We start from the raw sequence: 14,583 nt of genomic DNA on the forward strand, positions 1-14,583 counted from the left end.
TCCCCCTCAACCACACAACAGAACCGCCCAGTGCCTATGCATACCTCCCTCCCCAACCAGAGCAATATAATGTTGAAAACAACACCATTGACAAAACCCCCCTTCCATGCTTTGCTTTGTTGAAACCACCACCTCCCCCAATGTAGACCTGCCTGCCAATACCCTATGCCACGATATACAAAAACACCCCCCTTGTCAAAAACACCCCTCCCCCCTTTTTATAAAACTCCCTCAAACACCACCAACCCTTCTCCCCCCCCAAAAAAAACAAGACAAGAAAAAGGCCCATTCCAGACCCCACACCGCAGTTTTATATACCATTCACTCCAATCACGCTCAAACAAACAACAACCCAGAACATGTAAAAAGAAAATAAAAATAAAAACTCAATAAACGCTCTTTCCCGCTCTAACAAACCCTCAGAAGCCCTTTTTTTCCCCGCTACCCATCTCCCCCGAATGTGTTCCCCCTCAAAATATACACTATATATTACACTCCCCTGTCTACCCACTCCTTCTTCCTCCCCCCATAAAACCCCCTCCTCCTCGGCCACTAACCCCCCCTAAGAAAGCAAATTCCTCAACGAAGGACTAGCACTAGCCCCACTCGCCCTCGGCTCCCTGTTCGGAGGCGGTAGGCTCGGCTCTCTCAACGGCGGCGGGCTTTGATGCACATGTCCCCCCCAGTGCGGCCCCCCCTGCCTCAGATAATTCGGCTGCGGCTGCGGCTCCATCATATGATGCTGCGGTGGCGGCGGACGCATATGCTCGACATGATGACCATACCCATTCATCACCGGCGGCGGCTGGTGAGGTCCACTCGTCCTCCTAGGCGGTGATGACCCTCCTCCGTTCAGCCCTACCCCGTTCCTATAAGGCGAGTGCATTATCCCGTTGTGGGGTGGTGGTCCAGGCGGTGGGCCAATTGTCTGGATCGGTGGTGGACGGAGGTGGTTTGGTGGTGGTGCCAGGGGTGGCATACTCAGTGGGGGAGGGGTCGGGCCGCGGTGGTGGTTCTCGCGGTGGTGGTTCTCGCGGGGGTGGTTGAGTAGAGGTGACATGTTATTTGGGTGGGCAGAGGCTCGGGGCCAGTCGCTGTAGCCCCTGTTTGCTGGGGCGTACTCGGGCGGTGGAGGTTGGACGGGCAGTCCTCTCGGGACGATGGTGGGCGGAAGAGGAGGTGGTTGCACCGCCTGTGACTGGACGGCTACTGGTGGAGGGATCAGTTGGGGAGCAGTCGGACCTGGTAAAGGAGCTTGTAGCTGCGGTGGTGGCTGAACCACGGGCGGAGGACCCGACGCAGAATGCATCGGGGGAGGTGACCAGGTCCTGTAGGAGTTGATACTGGGGTGACGAGGCTCGGTAGGGCCACCGATAGGAACAACAGCCGGTGGTGCTTGCGAAGCCTGCCGGACCGGCTTGGGTGGTGGCGTAGGCTCTCTTTTGAGCTGCGGATGAGGATTCGGCTGGCGACCCAACTTCTTGCACTTGTGACACTGGAAACTGCGTTGTTCCACGAACTTTTGCGCCTCGGAGCCCAGGTTCCCGAAGTACCCGTTGGTGAGCCCGCGTTCCTGTTCCTGATTGATCGGGTGCCACTTGGGACTGACATCCGTGGCGCAGGTAAGACAGATCTTGCCGTTCTGTTGCATCGACGGTGCGTCCTCCATTGGCGCATCCCCGTTGAGAATGTGCGAGATGGAGTTGTTGATCAGAGATGCCCGGCGGTTGACGTGATGCGAAGGCGTGGATGGCGATGTCGAAACCTTGGACGTGACAGCGATCTGGTTGGCTTTCTTGGCGCATCCCTTCAGCGCTGTATCGGCCTGTTTGTAGTTCTGGACATACAGCTGCAGAGCAGTCGTCCCGTTTTCCGCCACAATGTCGTGCATTCGGTAGATAGCCGTCTTGGTAGGCAAGTGCTCCTTGCAATAGACAACCGCCGACATAGTTCCAGCGTCCCCATTGATGCTGACAATATTGTGCTGATCGCGTCTCGAGCCCTTGACAGGCGTGATGTCAAAACCCAGAGCATAACCTGCCTGGTGAGCACACTCGACGTGGACAGAAGCGCGGCACTGGTGGCAAGACACACAAGCTCCTCCGTCTCTCTTGCAAGCCTTGCAAATCTCAGCAAACTTCGCCCTCGGGATCGTGGGAATTCCTTCAGCAGGACACAGCGCCTTTGCGCTACCGAACTTGACCTCCGGTGTCCAGACCGCGCATGTGACGTGCACCCAATTGTTATCGGTCGTGCACTTCAGGGGCTCGCGAGGGTTGACAGGCCGATTCATCTCCTCCTGCTTCTTGCGGTAAAAGTCGGCCGCTTTTTGCGCATTTTCGCGCTCCATCCTGTCTCTTTCTCTTTCCTTCTCCGTTTTCTTCTTGTGAGAGATTTTGGGCGGCTCGACAAAGTCATGGTGGGTATACTCATGTGGGCAAAGCACGCACTTGTAGTCCTAGATACACAAGTTAACATCAATTGCACCTTTGCAATCAAACCTGAGCAAAACTTACAATAGCGACCTGCGGGTTCTTGTCATTGGCACACATGTCGCATGTCCACTTTCCAGGAGGTCTGTTGTCCAGCACACCGTAGCAACTCCGGTGAACCGTCAAGCGGCACTCTCTGCAGCACAGATGCTGATTACCCATGGGCTCCATCTCAAGGCAAATAGCACAAGGCAGCGTCCGCGGCTTGGGCATTTCCGGGACGGGAGGTGGCGGTGGAGGTGGTTTCTCAACCGCCTTCTCCTTCTTCTTGGAGATCGGAGCATTGACCACACTACCCGACTCAGAAGCGGTCTGATCAGCATCCTTGTCGGGAATACTCTTGAGCTTCTTGCGAGGCGGTTCCTTATCCGTCGGTTGGGCGCTGAAAGAGCGTCCCGGGCTCGCAGTAGCAGCCGGATCGGGGGTGCGATATCGAATATTGTTGGCCATCTCCTCAGCCGCCAACAACTCCTTGTAAAGATCCTCGTCCACCTTCTTCCGCCATCCGCGACCTCCCGTCTGGGCCACCTTCTTCGCAACCTCTTCAACATCCTCCCACTGGATAGCATAACGTCTCCACAGCTCGGCGCATCGTCGACAGAGCGCCTGGATGCATTGATCCTTCTTGTCCTTGTTAGCGCCACGGCCACCATTCTCGGTGACCGCGGATACAGCAGCAGCCGGCGCTCTCCGCCACTGGCGAGAGTTTTTGGTGCCGCAAAACTTGCACAGGAAGCCTCTCTTCTTCTCCTTGGCCTTCTCCGTGTCGAACGCCGAGTCATCGTGAACATCAGCAACGTCGTCAGCCAGCTTGTTGGCAGCCGCCTCGGCCTTTTTGGCATCTTTCTTGCCCTTACGTCCGGAAAAATTGCCCCAAACTTGCTTGCCGCGGTCTGTCTTTTTCCAAGTGTAGTAGTATCTGACGACGGTAGCTGGTTTCAACGTCTTGACGTGCTTCATGACGAGATGCAACTCGGAGCCATATTTGGCCACGCCCTCTTCGAACTTCTTCTGCTCTGCTGGGGTCAAATCTGGCTCTTTGAAATCTTCTTTCGGCACCTTGGGAAGTGTCCTGAGGGCCTTTTCGGCATTGAAATCGAACTTGAAAAGAAGATCTCTCGCCACATCCTGGAGATTGGTGGATTGTTTCGGTACACCAAGCGAGACGGCCATAGATCTGGCGGTGTCCATGTAATCATCGATGGCAGCATCAGGCATTTCCTTTCCAACCTTGGCCGGCTCCTTCCAGAGGGTGGTGACTGTCTCGTCGCCGCCGCGCTCGATATACCCTGGCGGAGTGTCTTGAACCCATTTTGGGCGCTTCTCCTTCTCGATCCGCTCAGCTTCCAAGAGAGCCTGCTGTTCCTTGGTGAGCTTGTTGCTGCCCTTGCCACTTTTCTTGAACTCTAGAGGCTTGACATATTCCACCGGTCTCCCGGGCCAAGGACCCACGACAGCTTGATGTTTCAAACCCAGTCTGGTGCTGGCACGGGGAAAGATGCGGTCGTCCAGATCGAGAGCGTCCTCCACCTTGCAATGCATGCCAAAGTAGCGATATGGCCAGAGACTAGCATGGTATATCTGCTCTGCGGTAGGCGGCTGCCGGGTTTCATCCGAAGCAGGGCTTGTCCGGCTGGTGCGGCCAGTCTGCACACCATCGACACCACCCATCTCCTCGTCCTCATCGTCGAGGAGCTCATCGTCTTCGCCATCACGACCACCGTCGGCGAGACCAGGAGTGTTGCGACCTTCAAGCCTGCGCTCGTGTGCTCTACTGCAGGCGGCGCAGGACCAGGCAAAGCCACGACTGGGTTTCTTGAGCAAGGGTGGTTTGACACAGTTCATGTGGTACGTGTGTTGGCACACGGCACAGTCGACCGAATCGTTGCTGGTTGATGTGTCAGCATTTCAAGATACTTTGGTACAAGTTATAGCTCTCCACTTTAATCGCTTTTTTGGTGCATGCACGGGGGTGCGGTCCTATTGGGTCACGCCAGGGAACCCCATTGGTCCCGCGCCCCGGTGCGAACGAACCACGACCACCTCACACTCACCCCCCCCCGCGCCAAAATGGAAAATGGGAAAGGCTCGGGGAAAAAGGAAACAAAACTTACTTTGCGCAGTACGTAACGCACCGCTTGCACGTCTTGACGGCACTCGTCAACTCCTTGCCGCGGCCCTGCTCCGTCAGGACGTACTTCCAGTGCTCGTCCAGCACCTTCTTGACATGCTCGGGCACGTTGATGACCTGCTTCGTCGGGATCACCTCGTAGTTCTTTTGGATGTAGCGATCATAAAGCTTCTCGTACCAGAAACAGTCGGGCGCCCGCTTGTAAGCAGCCAGGTCCTTGATCTCCGCCTTGTGGCGGATCTGGCACTTGCCGCGGAGTGAGGTCAACGGGCTGATGTCCGAGTGCATCGTGGCAAAGACCAGGCGCGTGTCTTGCACCTTGCGGCCAATGTCCTTTGGTCGGTAGTACCAATTGACGCGGATTGCGTCTATTGGCAGGCTGGTGTCATTCTTGACGTGCAAGAACTCCATGATGCGGCCAATGTAATAGGGCTCCCCCGGAGGCTCACAGACCAGGTAGACGTGATCTGCATGTCTGTGTCAGAAGTGAAATGTCGTCCAAATTTCCCGGTATCCGACTCACCTTCTTTTTGCAGCACAGTCCCGTCGTCGGCTATCATCTTGCCGTCCTTTGTCGGCCGCGACTTGCAGTTTTCAAAAGTGAGCATGTTCGTCTCACCGTAGCCAGGCGCGCCAGGAGTCGCACTTCCGCCATCCATCGAGCGTGATGCCGTCCCCGCGAGTCGCTGATGAACAGCCGCCGCTAGCAATGAGGTCGAAGCTCCATTGGTCCCGGACGGGGTCTGGCTTCCGCTGGGAGTCGAGGCATCAGCAGCCGGAGCCGCCGCAGAAGTAGCTTTTCGCTTCTTGCCTTTGTGACTGTTTGAGGTCGAATTGCCATTAGTTTTGTTTGCCGTGTTTGTCGACGTCGTAGATGATGGAGTCGGGTGAGAATCCTTGGTGCCATTTGTGGTGGCCGTGGTTTGCCTGCTCTCATCGGGCAGAGGCTTTCGTGAAGATGCATTGCCGGAGCGCGGGGCTGTTTGGCCTGCATTGGCTGCTGGTGGTGCTTGTGATGATGACGATGTCGCACCGGCTTCTTGTGGTATTGGTGGTTCTAGATGTTGCTGCTTTGATGATGGGGCTTTCTTTGAGTCGGTGTCCTTTTTGTTGGTGTGCTCAAACAGTTCCATGTCGATGTCCCTGTCCTCGGCATAATTTGGGCGCGCAGCACCAGTGCGATTTCGAGATCGCGTGCCGTAGGGAGAGGCCTTCTCACCGGCATCTTTGGCGGCGGCCGAAGCCGAAGACTTCTCCATGGGCTGTGGTGATTCCGATTTTGTGGTGCTCGCCGTGGAGGACGACGAGCGAGATGAATTGGGGAGGTTGCTCATGGTAGGCGGTGGAGGGTGATCCGTGGATGTGGATGAGACCGGGCCGCCCAAGTTAGTATTAGAGTTGGCGACTGTTGCTCCCGCGCCGTCCTTGGCGGACGAGGACGAGGAGGGAGTGGCCGAACTGGTAGAAATTGCAGATTGCGCCTGGTCCTCAGACTGCTGCTGCTGCTTCACACCACTTTTCTGTGCCATGGTGGGGAACAGGTCACCGAAAAGCAAAACAAAAAAAAAACAGAAAAAAAACAAGAGGCGTCAGATTCCAGATACCAGATACCAGAGAAAACTCGCTCCGCCTAAGTTTCTTGTCGAGCAGTGAAGACGCGGCTGAGGCGGTTGTGGCGGTGATATCGTGGTTGAAAAGGTTTGTTGGAAATGAAGGGCGCCCTGGTCAGTGTTGCTGTTGATGTCAAAAGGCAGTAGTGGTTGGCGTGAAGAAAGAAGGTGGGTTTGGGTTTGGGTTTTGGGGGGGGGGGTAGGGGCGTGAAGAAGGGCGCCGACGCCAGATGTCATGGGAGGAAAAAGAAAAGCCAAGAGAGGAGTGACGGCGGGCCGGGTAACGGTCCATAAGATGAGACGGGCAATGAGTGAATCTCAACAAGCCTGGCTGCGAGCCCCCTGCGTGGAGACACGGAGGAACCGTCGGGGTGGAAAGATGTCTGCCAGACCGTGGGGGGATTGAAATTCGCGATACCTCGCCGGACGAGCCATATAACAGAGAGAAAAAAGGTCGTCGGCACCGGATCGGGGAGACCAGGGAGCAAGTGTGAGGTCAAGGCCAAATCCAAGTAAATCGACAAATGTATGTATGGGGGCTCAGGTCAGTCGCGGCCGTGGGTGAATGGAGGGTGAGTGAGTGGAGTGGCCTGGGGACGATGAGATGGAGTCAAGGGGGGCCGTGTACTATGCGCGTTGGCCGTGGGCTGTCGTCGGGAAGCTCCTGTGCAGACGTGTGTCTATGGGCAAACGGCTGATGAAGCTAGATGGAGCGCATCTGGATCGGGGGAATCTTGCCAAAGGAAAGGGAAAAAGGAAGGGAGAGGGAGATATGTGGGCAAAGGTAATAATGGAGACCCAGACCCAGTCAAGAAGCGTCAAATGGGCGTGCGGTGCCGTGGGTGCGTGCAAGGAAGGCAAGGCAAGGCAAGGCAAGGCACAAGGTACAGGCCGTCTACAATTTGGTACATTTCTGGCCCCGGCTCTTCGCCATTTCTTTTTCGGTATATACTACCACCTGTGCTATGAGAATAGAGAAATGCCGTGCTTCGGGATAGATTCCGGCGTCACGGATGAGTTGCGTAGACTACCTACTAATTATCTCTGGCTCGTCGTCCTTCATCGACTCGAGACTGGGTCGTCCAATGGAGGGCACTGAAGAAGAGGCGACAAGACCCAAGAGTGACAGATGGACGTGGACGGGCAGCGAAAGCAGAGTGAAGAAGCGGCACCTAGCAAAAAAGAAGGTAGCACACACGGACCAAGCCCACACAATTGGCAGGCTAACACGCCTCCGGGTGTCGAAGAGGTGTGGGCCGTCGTCGTCTGGCACTGTGAGGTTTGTGGGGCCCACGAGGTAGATATCGCGTACTGCGCGGCCTGCAGGGATTTGCATTCCCGCATCGTCCACATTTCAACGTCGGCAAAACCACCCATGGCCAGCCACGGCCTGGTACCTGGGCGATACTTTGTGCCCCAGAACCCCCGAAAACCTCATCAACCTCACCCCAATCGCAATCCCTACGTACAACCACCACCGTCCACTTTTGGTTTCCTGTTGACATATATATTTCTCCCCTACGGACCGCGCGGGGATGTTGACAAAACCAACCTCATCATTCGACAGTAGGGTGTGGAGCAAGGACAGCATAGACAGCATAGACAAGTGGAGAGCGATGGGAAGGGTTTGGAACCCGAAAGGGATGCTTGGAACAACGGCACTTGTAGTCAGAAAGAATGTTATATGATGGGATGGATGGATGGATGGACGGAAGTGATACCCATCTGTATTTCTTCGGTAGCTTTCACGTAGTGCTGCTGACTGGCTTGCTTTCGGTCGCCGTTAGCACAAGAAATGGTAAAAGCTAAGGTAGAAAATCGAGGGCAAATGCTTCCAGTCGCGCGCCCAGCTGGAACGCTGCCGCTGCTGCTGATGCAGACGGTCGCGCGGGCAGATAGGGCAGGCAAAATCCCCCGAATGGTGGGATATCAAAACTAAAAGGGCGGGATCGAGGGATCGAGAAAGAACCGCACCGTGTGTCTAGCGAACATGAAGCTTTTGCGCGGGTATTTACCACAAGAGCCCCAAAAGCGGCCACACTTGCGGTCATTCAGCCAACCCTCTCACCCCCTCGTTCTAGACTCCTCTATCAATCAATGTCCATGACTGTTAGTACTGCCAGACCTGATGGTTGATGATGGAGGTGGCCATGGAATATTGGCTTATGCAGGTGTCACTTTCATACTAGCCCCAATGTGTGTCCGCCCAACATCCCGCCTTCTGTCATCAAGCAACCACCATCAACCCCAGATGCCCCTCTTTTTGATCCGTAGTTCGGTCTGTTATTAAATGGGTGGCCAGATCTCTTTGTCTCCGCGTTCAGGTAAAGCTTCTCGTAACCAGGACGGGACCCAACTCTTGGACATGTTGGAAGTGCCACATGTGTGTCGGCGGCGTATCTCATAAGGCTGCGACCGATCGGATGCTTTGGTTGAGCTGTCCCTGTGCGCCCCTGATGCCTTGAAATATCAGCTGGAGACGGTGGTCCTGAGCAAATCCGAATCCTTTCCGTATCATGGTCACGGCCGTTCCATCTGTTGAAGCACGCGCACCGCCTCTTCTCATGGTCGAACCCCTGTCCACGCCAGCCAACGGTTACATTCTGCAACGACCTCACCTTGCTAGCGATAGCTTGTCTCTGTCCTCACCTGTGGCCATCTGAAGATGATATCGGCGAAATAAAAACCTGCGGTGTCTTTGTTTGTACTGTGAAATGAATCGATGGATGCACGTACGTTTTGGGCATCTTGCTTGATGATCGGCGAATGATGTCGACATCCCCGACATCTTGGCGTTCATCAACCCACCTCCGCTCCGCCCGGTCCGCAAACAAAAAACGCTTCTCCAGACCTTCTCTCATCACCGTCATACAAAACCTCGCGACCGCCCTCGAGGTCTCGCTGGTGGGGTTGGAGGGCTGAAAAGCAACTGAAAAGAGTCGAGAACACAGCAGCATTTTCGGCCCAACAGCTTGACACGATTTTGTGCAGACAGATCGCGAATCGCCAAACCATCTGATGTCGACACCAATACCGATTTCCCGAATGGGCGAGATTTGAGCCCAGCCCAGGATCGTTCGTTGGAAAACCCCGTTGCCCCACAATTCAAACTTCCTGCCATGTGCATGCCGAATTGCAATCGTCTTGTCTCGTGGAGCTCAGCCCAAACAGCTTCATCATCAACAACATGGGATCATAGAAACATCGGCTGTCCGAATTTTCCTGCTGTTTCAGAGATCAAACTTGGGAAGGGGGAGTGGCTCTCATCTTGGCGGTTGCAGCTGTCCAAAATCCGTTCAAACCGTTCGGGGAGTGGGGGCAGTCCTATATCACAGCATAATAAGATCAGAGTCACCCACCAAAACGCTGCCATGTGCCTTTGACCGCTCCCTTATCAAAACCCTCTCTGTCTTGTTAGCATATCCTTTGGCCTGGCTGATGAGCCTTACTGTTGGCACTGCCGCCGCCGTCCGGTCCCAGATGGTGTTCCCTGCAGACGCCCCCAGGTCTGAGGTATCACGACAGGTTTCCCGGGCTTCGTCACGGGCGCACGAGGATAGAGTAGCGCACAAGCCTAGGTTACGTGTGTCATCCAGCTTGCGAGGTCTTACTCTCCCCCAGGTCCTAATATGACAGCGCAGGCCCCCTGGCTGACATCAGGAGGCTGTGGCGTCTGGTCTGGTGTCGGCGGGAATATTGTGTCAGCAGCCCCAAAGGTAGAGAGAGATGGTAGATCAAGAATTGTTTCTACAGTGGTCAGCACAGACGTAAAGCGCGTCCTCGTACCCAGCTGGTAATGGTGGTCTTGTCGAACGACAACGGAGAGAGATGAGATGAGTGGTCGGGATTTGAGGAATGAGGCTTTCCTCGGCCAGCCCCCAGTGCGACCCCGAACCATCACGCACTGTCCTGCTAGTGGCGAACGGGCGACGGGGAGCAATCTTGGCTTCCTTTCTTGCCGGGGGCTACCGTCCTAATTAACAACCGAGAGCGGTTGCAAAGAAAGGATCAAAATGTCCCGCTGTTGCATGATGACAGAACACCTTCCAAGGCATTGTTAGGTCTCGATCTGTTGCTCTTATTTCTGCGAAGCAAAATGTTTGATGTCTCCGACTGTTTGTGTTGTCGAAATAGACACCATATCTCTCCTGCCGACCGTCGATCTCTTCTCAACACGACACCAAATCACCTGCCCCCCCCCCCAGAATGATATTCTGCCGCCCTTGCCATGGCTGCAAAGGGGACAGACAGATAGGGAGCGGGGCCACATCTGTGGAGAAGCCCAAATGATGTCTGGCCTTCGACCTCTTCTTGTGTTGATGCGGTGACCTGCGTGGTCGGACAGCCGATCATCGCGGAGGTCAAATACCGGGAAGCCAGCAACTCGAGATCTTGGGACTATAATTTTTCAACATCGGGACAGCAAGGGCGCACTGGCTACCTGTATTCACCTAGTGAGTAACCTTGTCGATTCGGCATGGAAAAAGCCAGGAGTCAACAAAGGGGATTCCGTTGTTTGGTGGGTACGAAGGACGGAGTTAGCAGTCCATTTTGTATCCCCTTCCACCCTATCCGCTTCGGCCAGCCATCGGCCTCATTAGGGTTTATCCCTTGATCTGGATATCACTAGACGAACGAAGCAGCGGTCAGTGCAGACATAAGCTTCAACCGCCAGAATGCAGTGCTCAGTGTTTGGGCTTGGGGCATCAATGTGTCGCCTGCTCGTAGGAGTGCTACCTTGGCGCGTGTCCTGGGTCGTCATTGGCGCTTTCGAAGCCGCCGCCTCGCTGTTGTGTGCCCTAACTCCATGTTCGAGGCCACGGGCGCGAGATAGTAGCACATTTTCGAGCTTATTGTTCTCTGTTTCCTTCGGAAGTGTTTCAGGTGGCCAGATCGTAGCTTTTGATGTTGACAGCTTGATCGGCCGGTCACGTTATGAGGTGAAGATTGCCGTGTCACCTGCGGCGCTGAGGAAACCAAGCCGGATGTGGGGATGGAAAGGAGTCGGGCATGGGCCGGAGCTTGATGACGATGGGGTCCCAGGGTGATGTGCCAGGCTGGTGAGAGTAAAGGATCAGACAATTCAAGCTCCCTGCTGTTTCCTGTTGAGCGACTTGGTGCCGTTGTGTTGTGTCGTCTCCGGCGGCTGCGAGTTCTGTGACAGCTGTTCCTATCTCCCATCCTCGAAAGGTGGGAGCTGGAGGTCGGTGGGAGGTCAGCCGGAGGTTTCTGGTACGGGACAAGTGGGGCTTCGACGCCAATTTTCTTTGGGGAGGAGGGGCGTTCCCAAGTTCAAGGGACTTTGATCCCGAATTCTTGGCAAGAGCAGGGGTTAGAGATGGAACCACCCGCCTCCTCAAAAAGGTGGGGCTCCTTCCCCTGCTGGATCTTTTTCCGCCCAAACGGCTGGGAAGAACCGACGTCGAGCGTGACTTCTTTAACAAGGCCAGGCAACAGTGGCCCTGGTGAAATCATCATGACCTTGGAAAAAGGCTTTTGTATCTATCAAATCATGAGTAATAATTCTTGCTGTGTTGTTTGAACCACAATTTTGCTGCACTTTCTTGTTATTTGTGCTGTTTGACAGGGGATGACTTGCTTGCATCAACATCTGGAGTCCCTCTTTCCCCCAGATCGTATTCTTTTTCTAGCATTTTTGGGTCTTGGGTAAGTAGAAATCTTCCATTCTCAACATGATGAACGTGAAAGCTGATAGCTACGTACAGAGTTGATGTACCAGCACCCTCTCATGAGATTGGATGAAGCTTGGAACTTACCCTTCAAGAAACAATAACAACTCAACGTCTAAAGTGTCATTTCACCGGCACTTGTCTCAACATGGGCATCTTGGGACATGGTCTTTGGAGATGTTAGCTCGGAGATATCGCAGACCCAAAAGCCCCAGTTCAAGGTCGCGAGTCTCATTGTTGCAACAATTCAAATGTCAAGATATAGCGGGATCTGAAATGCCCTGACTACTGAATTCGTTCTAGGCTGGTCCTGAAGGGTCCTAGGGGCTTGACAACGACAACAACAAAAACCCCGCAGTCGCTGTCTGTGCCGCACAGAAAAGGAATCGAACGAGAGACATTTCACATGTGCCGTGGTAACACAAGGCCTCATCTTCGACTCGAATGACTGGCAAATATGGAGTATGGCGCCCCTATGTCTCACTCGCTGACCATAGAAATCGCGGCAGCTCGAGATCTGGCAATCAGTGACACCAAAGAGAGAATACCGTCTCGAGGGACCAAAGGACTGTTGTTTTCTCACCTCGTGGAAAGGATACTTCTGCACGTCTCTTTGCGCCGTGCAGCGACCACCAGCAGCAAGGCGTATGCAGCTGGTTGTCGGCCTCTCGGCTGCCCATTCTTCCCCTTGCACGACATGCAGCCAGCCAAACATGTTCTGTGGTTTTTGCCCCGCATCCGCAACAGCAGTCAGTGGTCGAGTGGGCACGTTGATGCGTGTCACCGTCCGGTCTGTCGCCTACAACACCACCTCAGGTCAACTGACCAGTCACCTTTTTGTCTGTCGACCGAGCGGTCACGGCCGGCTTGTACGTGGATATGTGTGTGTTTGACAGAGGCAGAAAGCAGCAAGCTACCCGTCTTCCGGTTCCCGCTTCCCGTCAATCTGCCCTCTCTCATCCTTCCATAGCCCCGTATCGGGTGTGAAGACCTTTTGGCATGGCCAATTTTGCCGCTTCCCCTATGACTTGTACATACAGGCAACCGGTGTGGCTGCCTGAGTGCTGAGTGTGTGCCACACTAGCAGGTAGCTGATGCCTTTTCGGTTGCTTCCCAATTCTCTTCGGCTCTTATCAGGGCGGCCCCCGTCCTCTTTGTCTCTGCGTACATCGGACCTCCTTCTTGACCTTACCTTTTCGTTGTCTAGTCAGTTGTTTTCTGTCGACCGGTGATTTTGCTGCCCGCTACTCCAACATCTCCGACTATACCGTGTGTGTGCAAAGGTGCTGTGCTTTATATCGTCGCATCACGTCAGATCGGTCCCCATCACATAGCAATAGGCACCATGGCTGGGGCGGCTAGCGCCTCCAACATAGACGCAGCCGCAGAGCACAGCGGAAGTGGGAACGGCAGTGGTAGCAGAAGCCCCAACGCTGTCGCAAGGCCCAGTGTGATTAGCAATGGCGAGGGTAGTTCCTCTTCGCCTGTCACCGGAGCAGAATTAACATCGGGCTCCGGCCCGGGGTCTCGGTCGGCATCGGCATCGGTGCCGGGATCTGGATCAGTTCGGACCCTAGAGGACGTCATGAAAGAGCCATCCACCAGTGTTCCTGATGTTGTTGTCCTAAACGCTGTGCCCGAACCTCGTCTGCGTCGGGACACACTGGACCCGAAAGAAGACCTCTGGATGTCCACGGCAGATGGGTAAGAATTTCATACATGATACGCCCCCACACTCGTGGGTGCTTTCTTCTGTTCTGAGTGATGTCAGATAGTAGTCTAACACAAATGCGCATAGTCGATATAGCTCACCTATCATCCCCTTGAAAGTTGGCTCATCGCCGCACATAGAGACCTTCTACGTTAGTATCAGCACCCAATACTTCCCACTCGAGTCCTTCTTGATGCTGATGAAACCTCACAGGTGCACAAGCACATCCTGATCAAGTATGAGTACTTTGAAAAGGCACTGTGCGGACCTTTCAAGGAGTCTGAGACCCAGTCTATCGAGCTCCCGGAGGAAGACCCAGCCATCTTCCACTTCCTGGTGTCATACTTCTACGAAGGGCGATATGACCCCATCAAGCCGCTAGCCGCCGTGTTGAGTATGTCATCAATGTCATATCCTATCCCTTCTCTCAACTGAAAAATTACCGCCATCCTGACACGATGCCAGTTGCCGACCAACCCAAAGGCAAAGACCCCGAACATGAAATCTCCCACCCGGCCACCACTTCCGCCAACCTCAACACCGGCGCCGACTCGGACTCGGACCGCTCCCTCTCCTCCCTCGAATCAGACGTCAGCACCATCTCCCGCCGCCGCCGCGACCGCCGCATCCGCCGAGCCGAACGCCAGTACGAACGCCTCCGTCAAAAACACCCCGGCCACCACCGCACAAACTGCCCCTGCCCCTCCTGCAGCAACGTCCAAACCGGCCCCGCATGCTGGTCCTGCCGAGCACCCCGTATGCCACCCCCCCCTCACCCTCCCCCAGGCGCCATCCACCCCAACGTCCTTCTCATGAACATGAACGGCGTCCCCGGCCCAGGCCGACCACCACCACCACCACCACCACCAGGACACCCAGCCCACCACCGCCGCCGCAACGCCAACCGTCGTGGTCCCCATCCCCCTCCTCCCCCTCCACCACCACCCCC

At 55.1% G+C, this 14,583-nt stretch overlaps 2 protein-coding genes across 2 annotated transcripts; one reads left to right on the plus strand and one right to left on the minus strand.

Moving 5' to 3' along the window:
• Window positions 1–562: 562 nt before the first annotated feature.
• On the minus strand, window positions 563–6,152 carry PODANS_1_10370 (uncharacterized protein; the record flags this gene model as incomplete). Its single annotated transcript, XM_001908665.1, has 4 exons — window positions 563–2,458; window positions 2,517–4,380; window positions 4,607–5,090; window positions 5,147–6,152. 4 exons carry the CDS (start codon window positions 6,150–6,152, stop codon window positions 563–565), a joined length of 5,250 nt encoding a protein of 1,749 aa, XP_001908700.1.
• A 7,116-nt stretch (window positions 6,153–13,268) lies between these two features.
• PODANS_1_10380 (uncharacterized protein) lies at window positions 13,269–14,069 on the plus strand (the record flags this gene model as incomplete). The annotated part of the gene is made up of 3 exons (XM_001908666.1): window positions 13,269–13,627; window positions 13,722–13,785; window positions 13,848–14,069. The coding sequence occupies 3 exons, from the start codon at window positions 13,269–13,271 to the stop codon at window positions 14,067–14,069; spliced, it is 645 nt and encodes a 214-aa protein (XP_001908701.1).
• Window positions 14,070–14,583: the final 514 nt, after the last annotated feature.

Source organism: Podospora anserina, chromosome 1 (assembly GCF_000226545.1).
Source record: "Podospora anserina S mat+ genomic DNA chromosome 1, supercontig 2".
Classification (NCBI taxonomy): Eukaryota; Fungi; Ascomycota; class Sordariomycetes; order Sordariales; family Podosporaceae; genus Podospora; species Podospora anserina.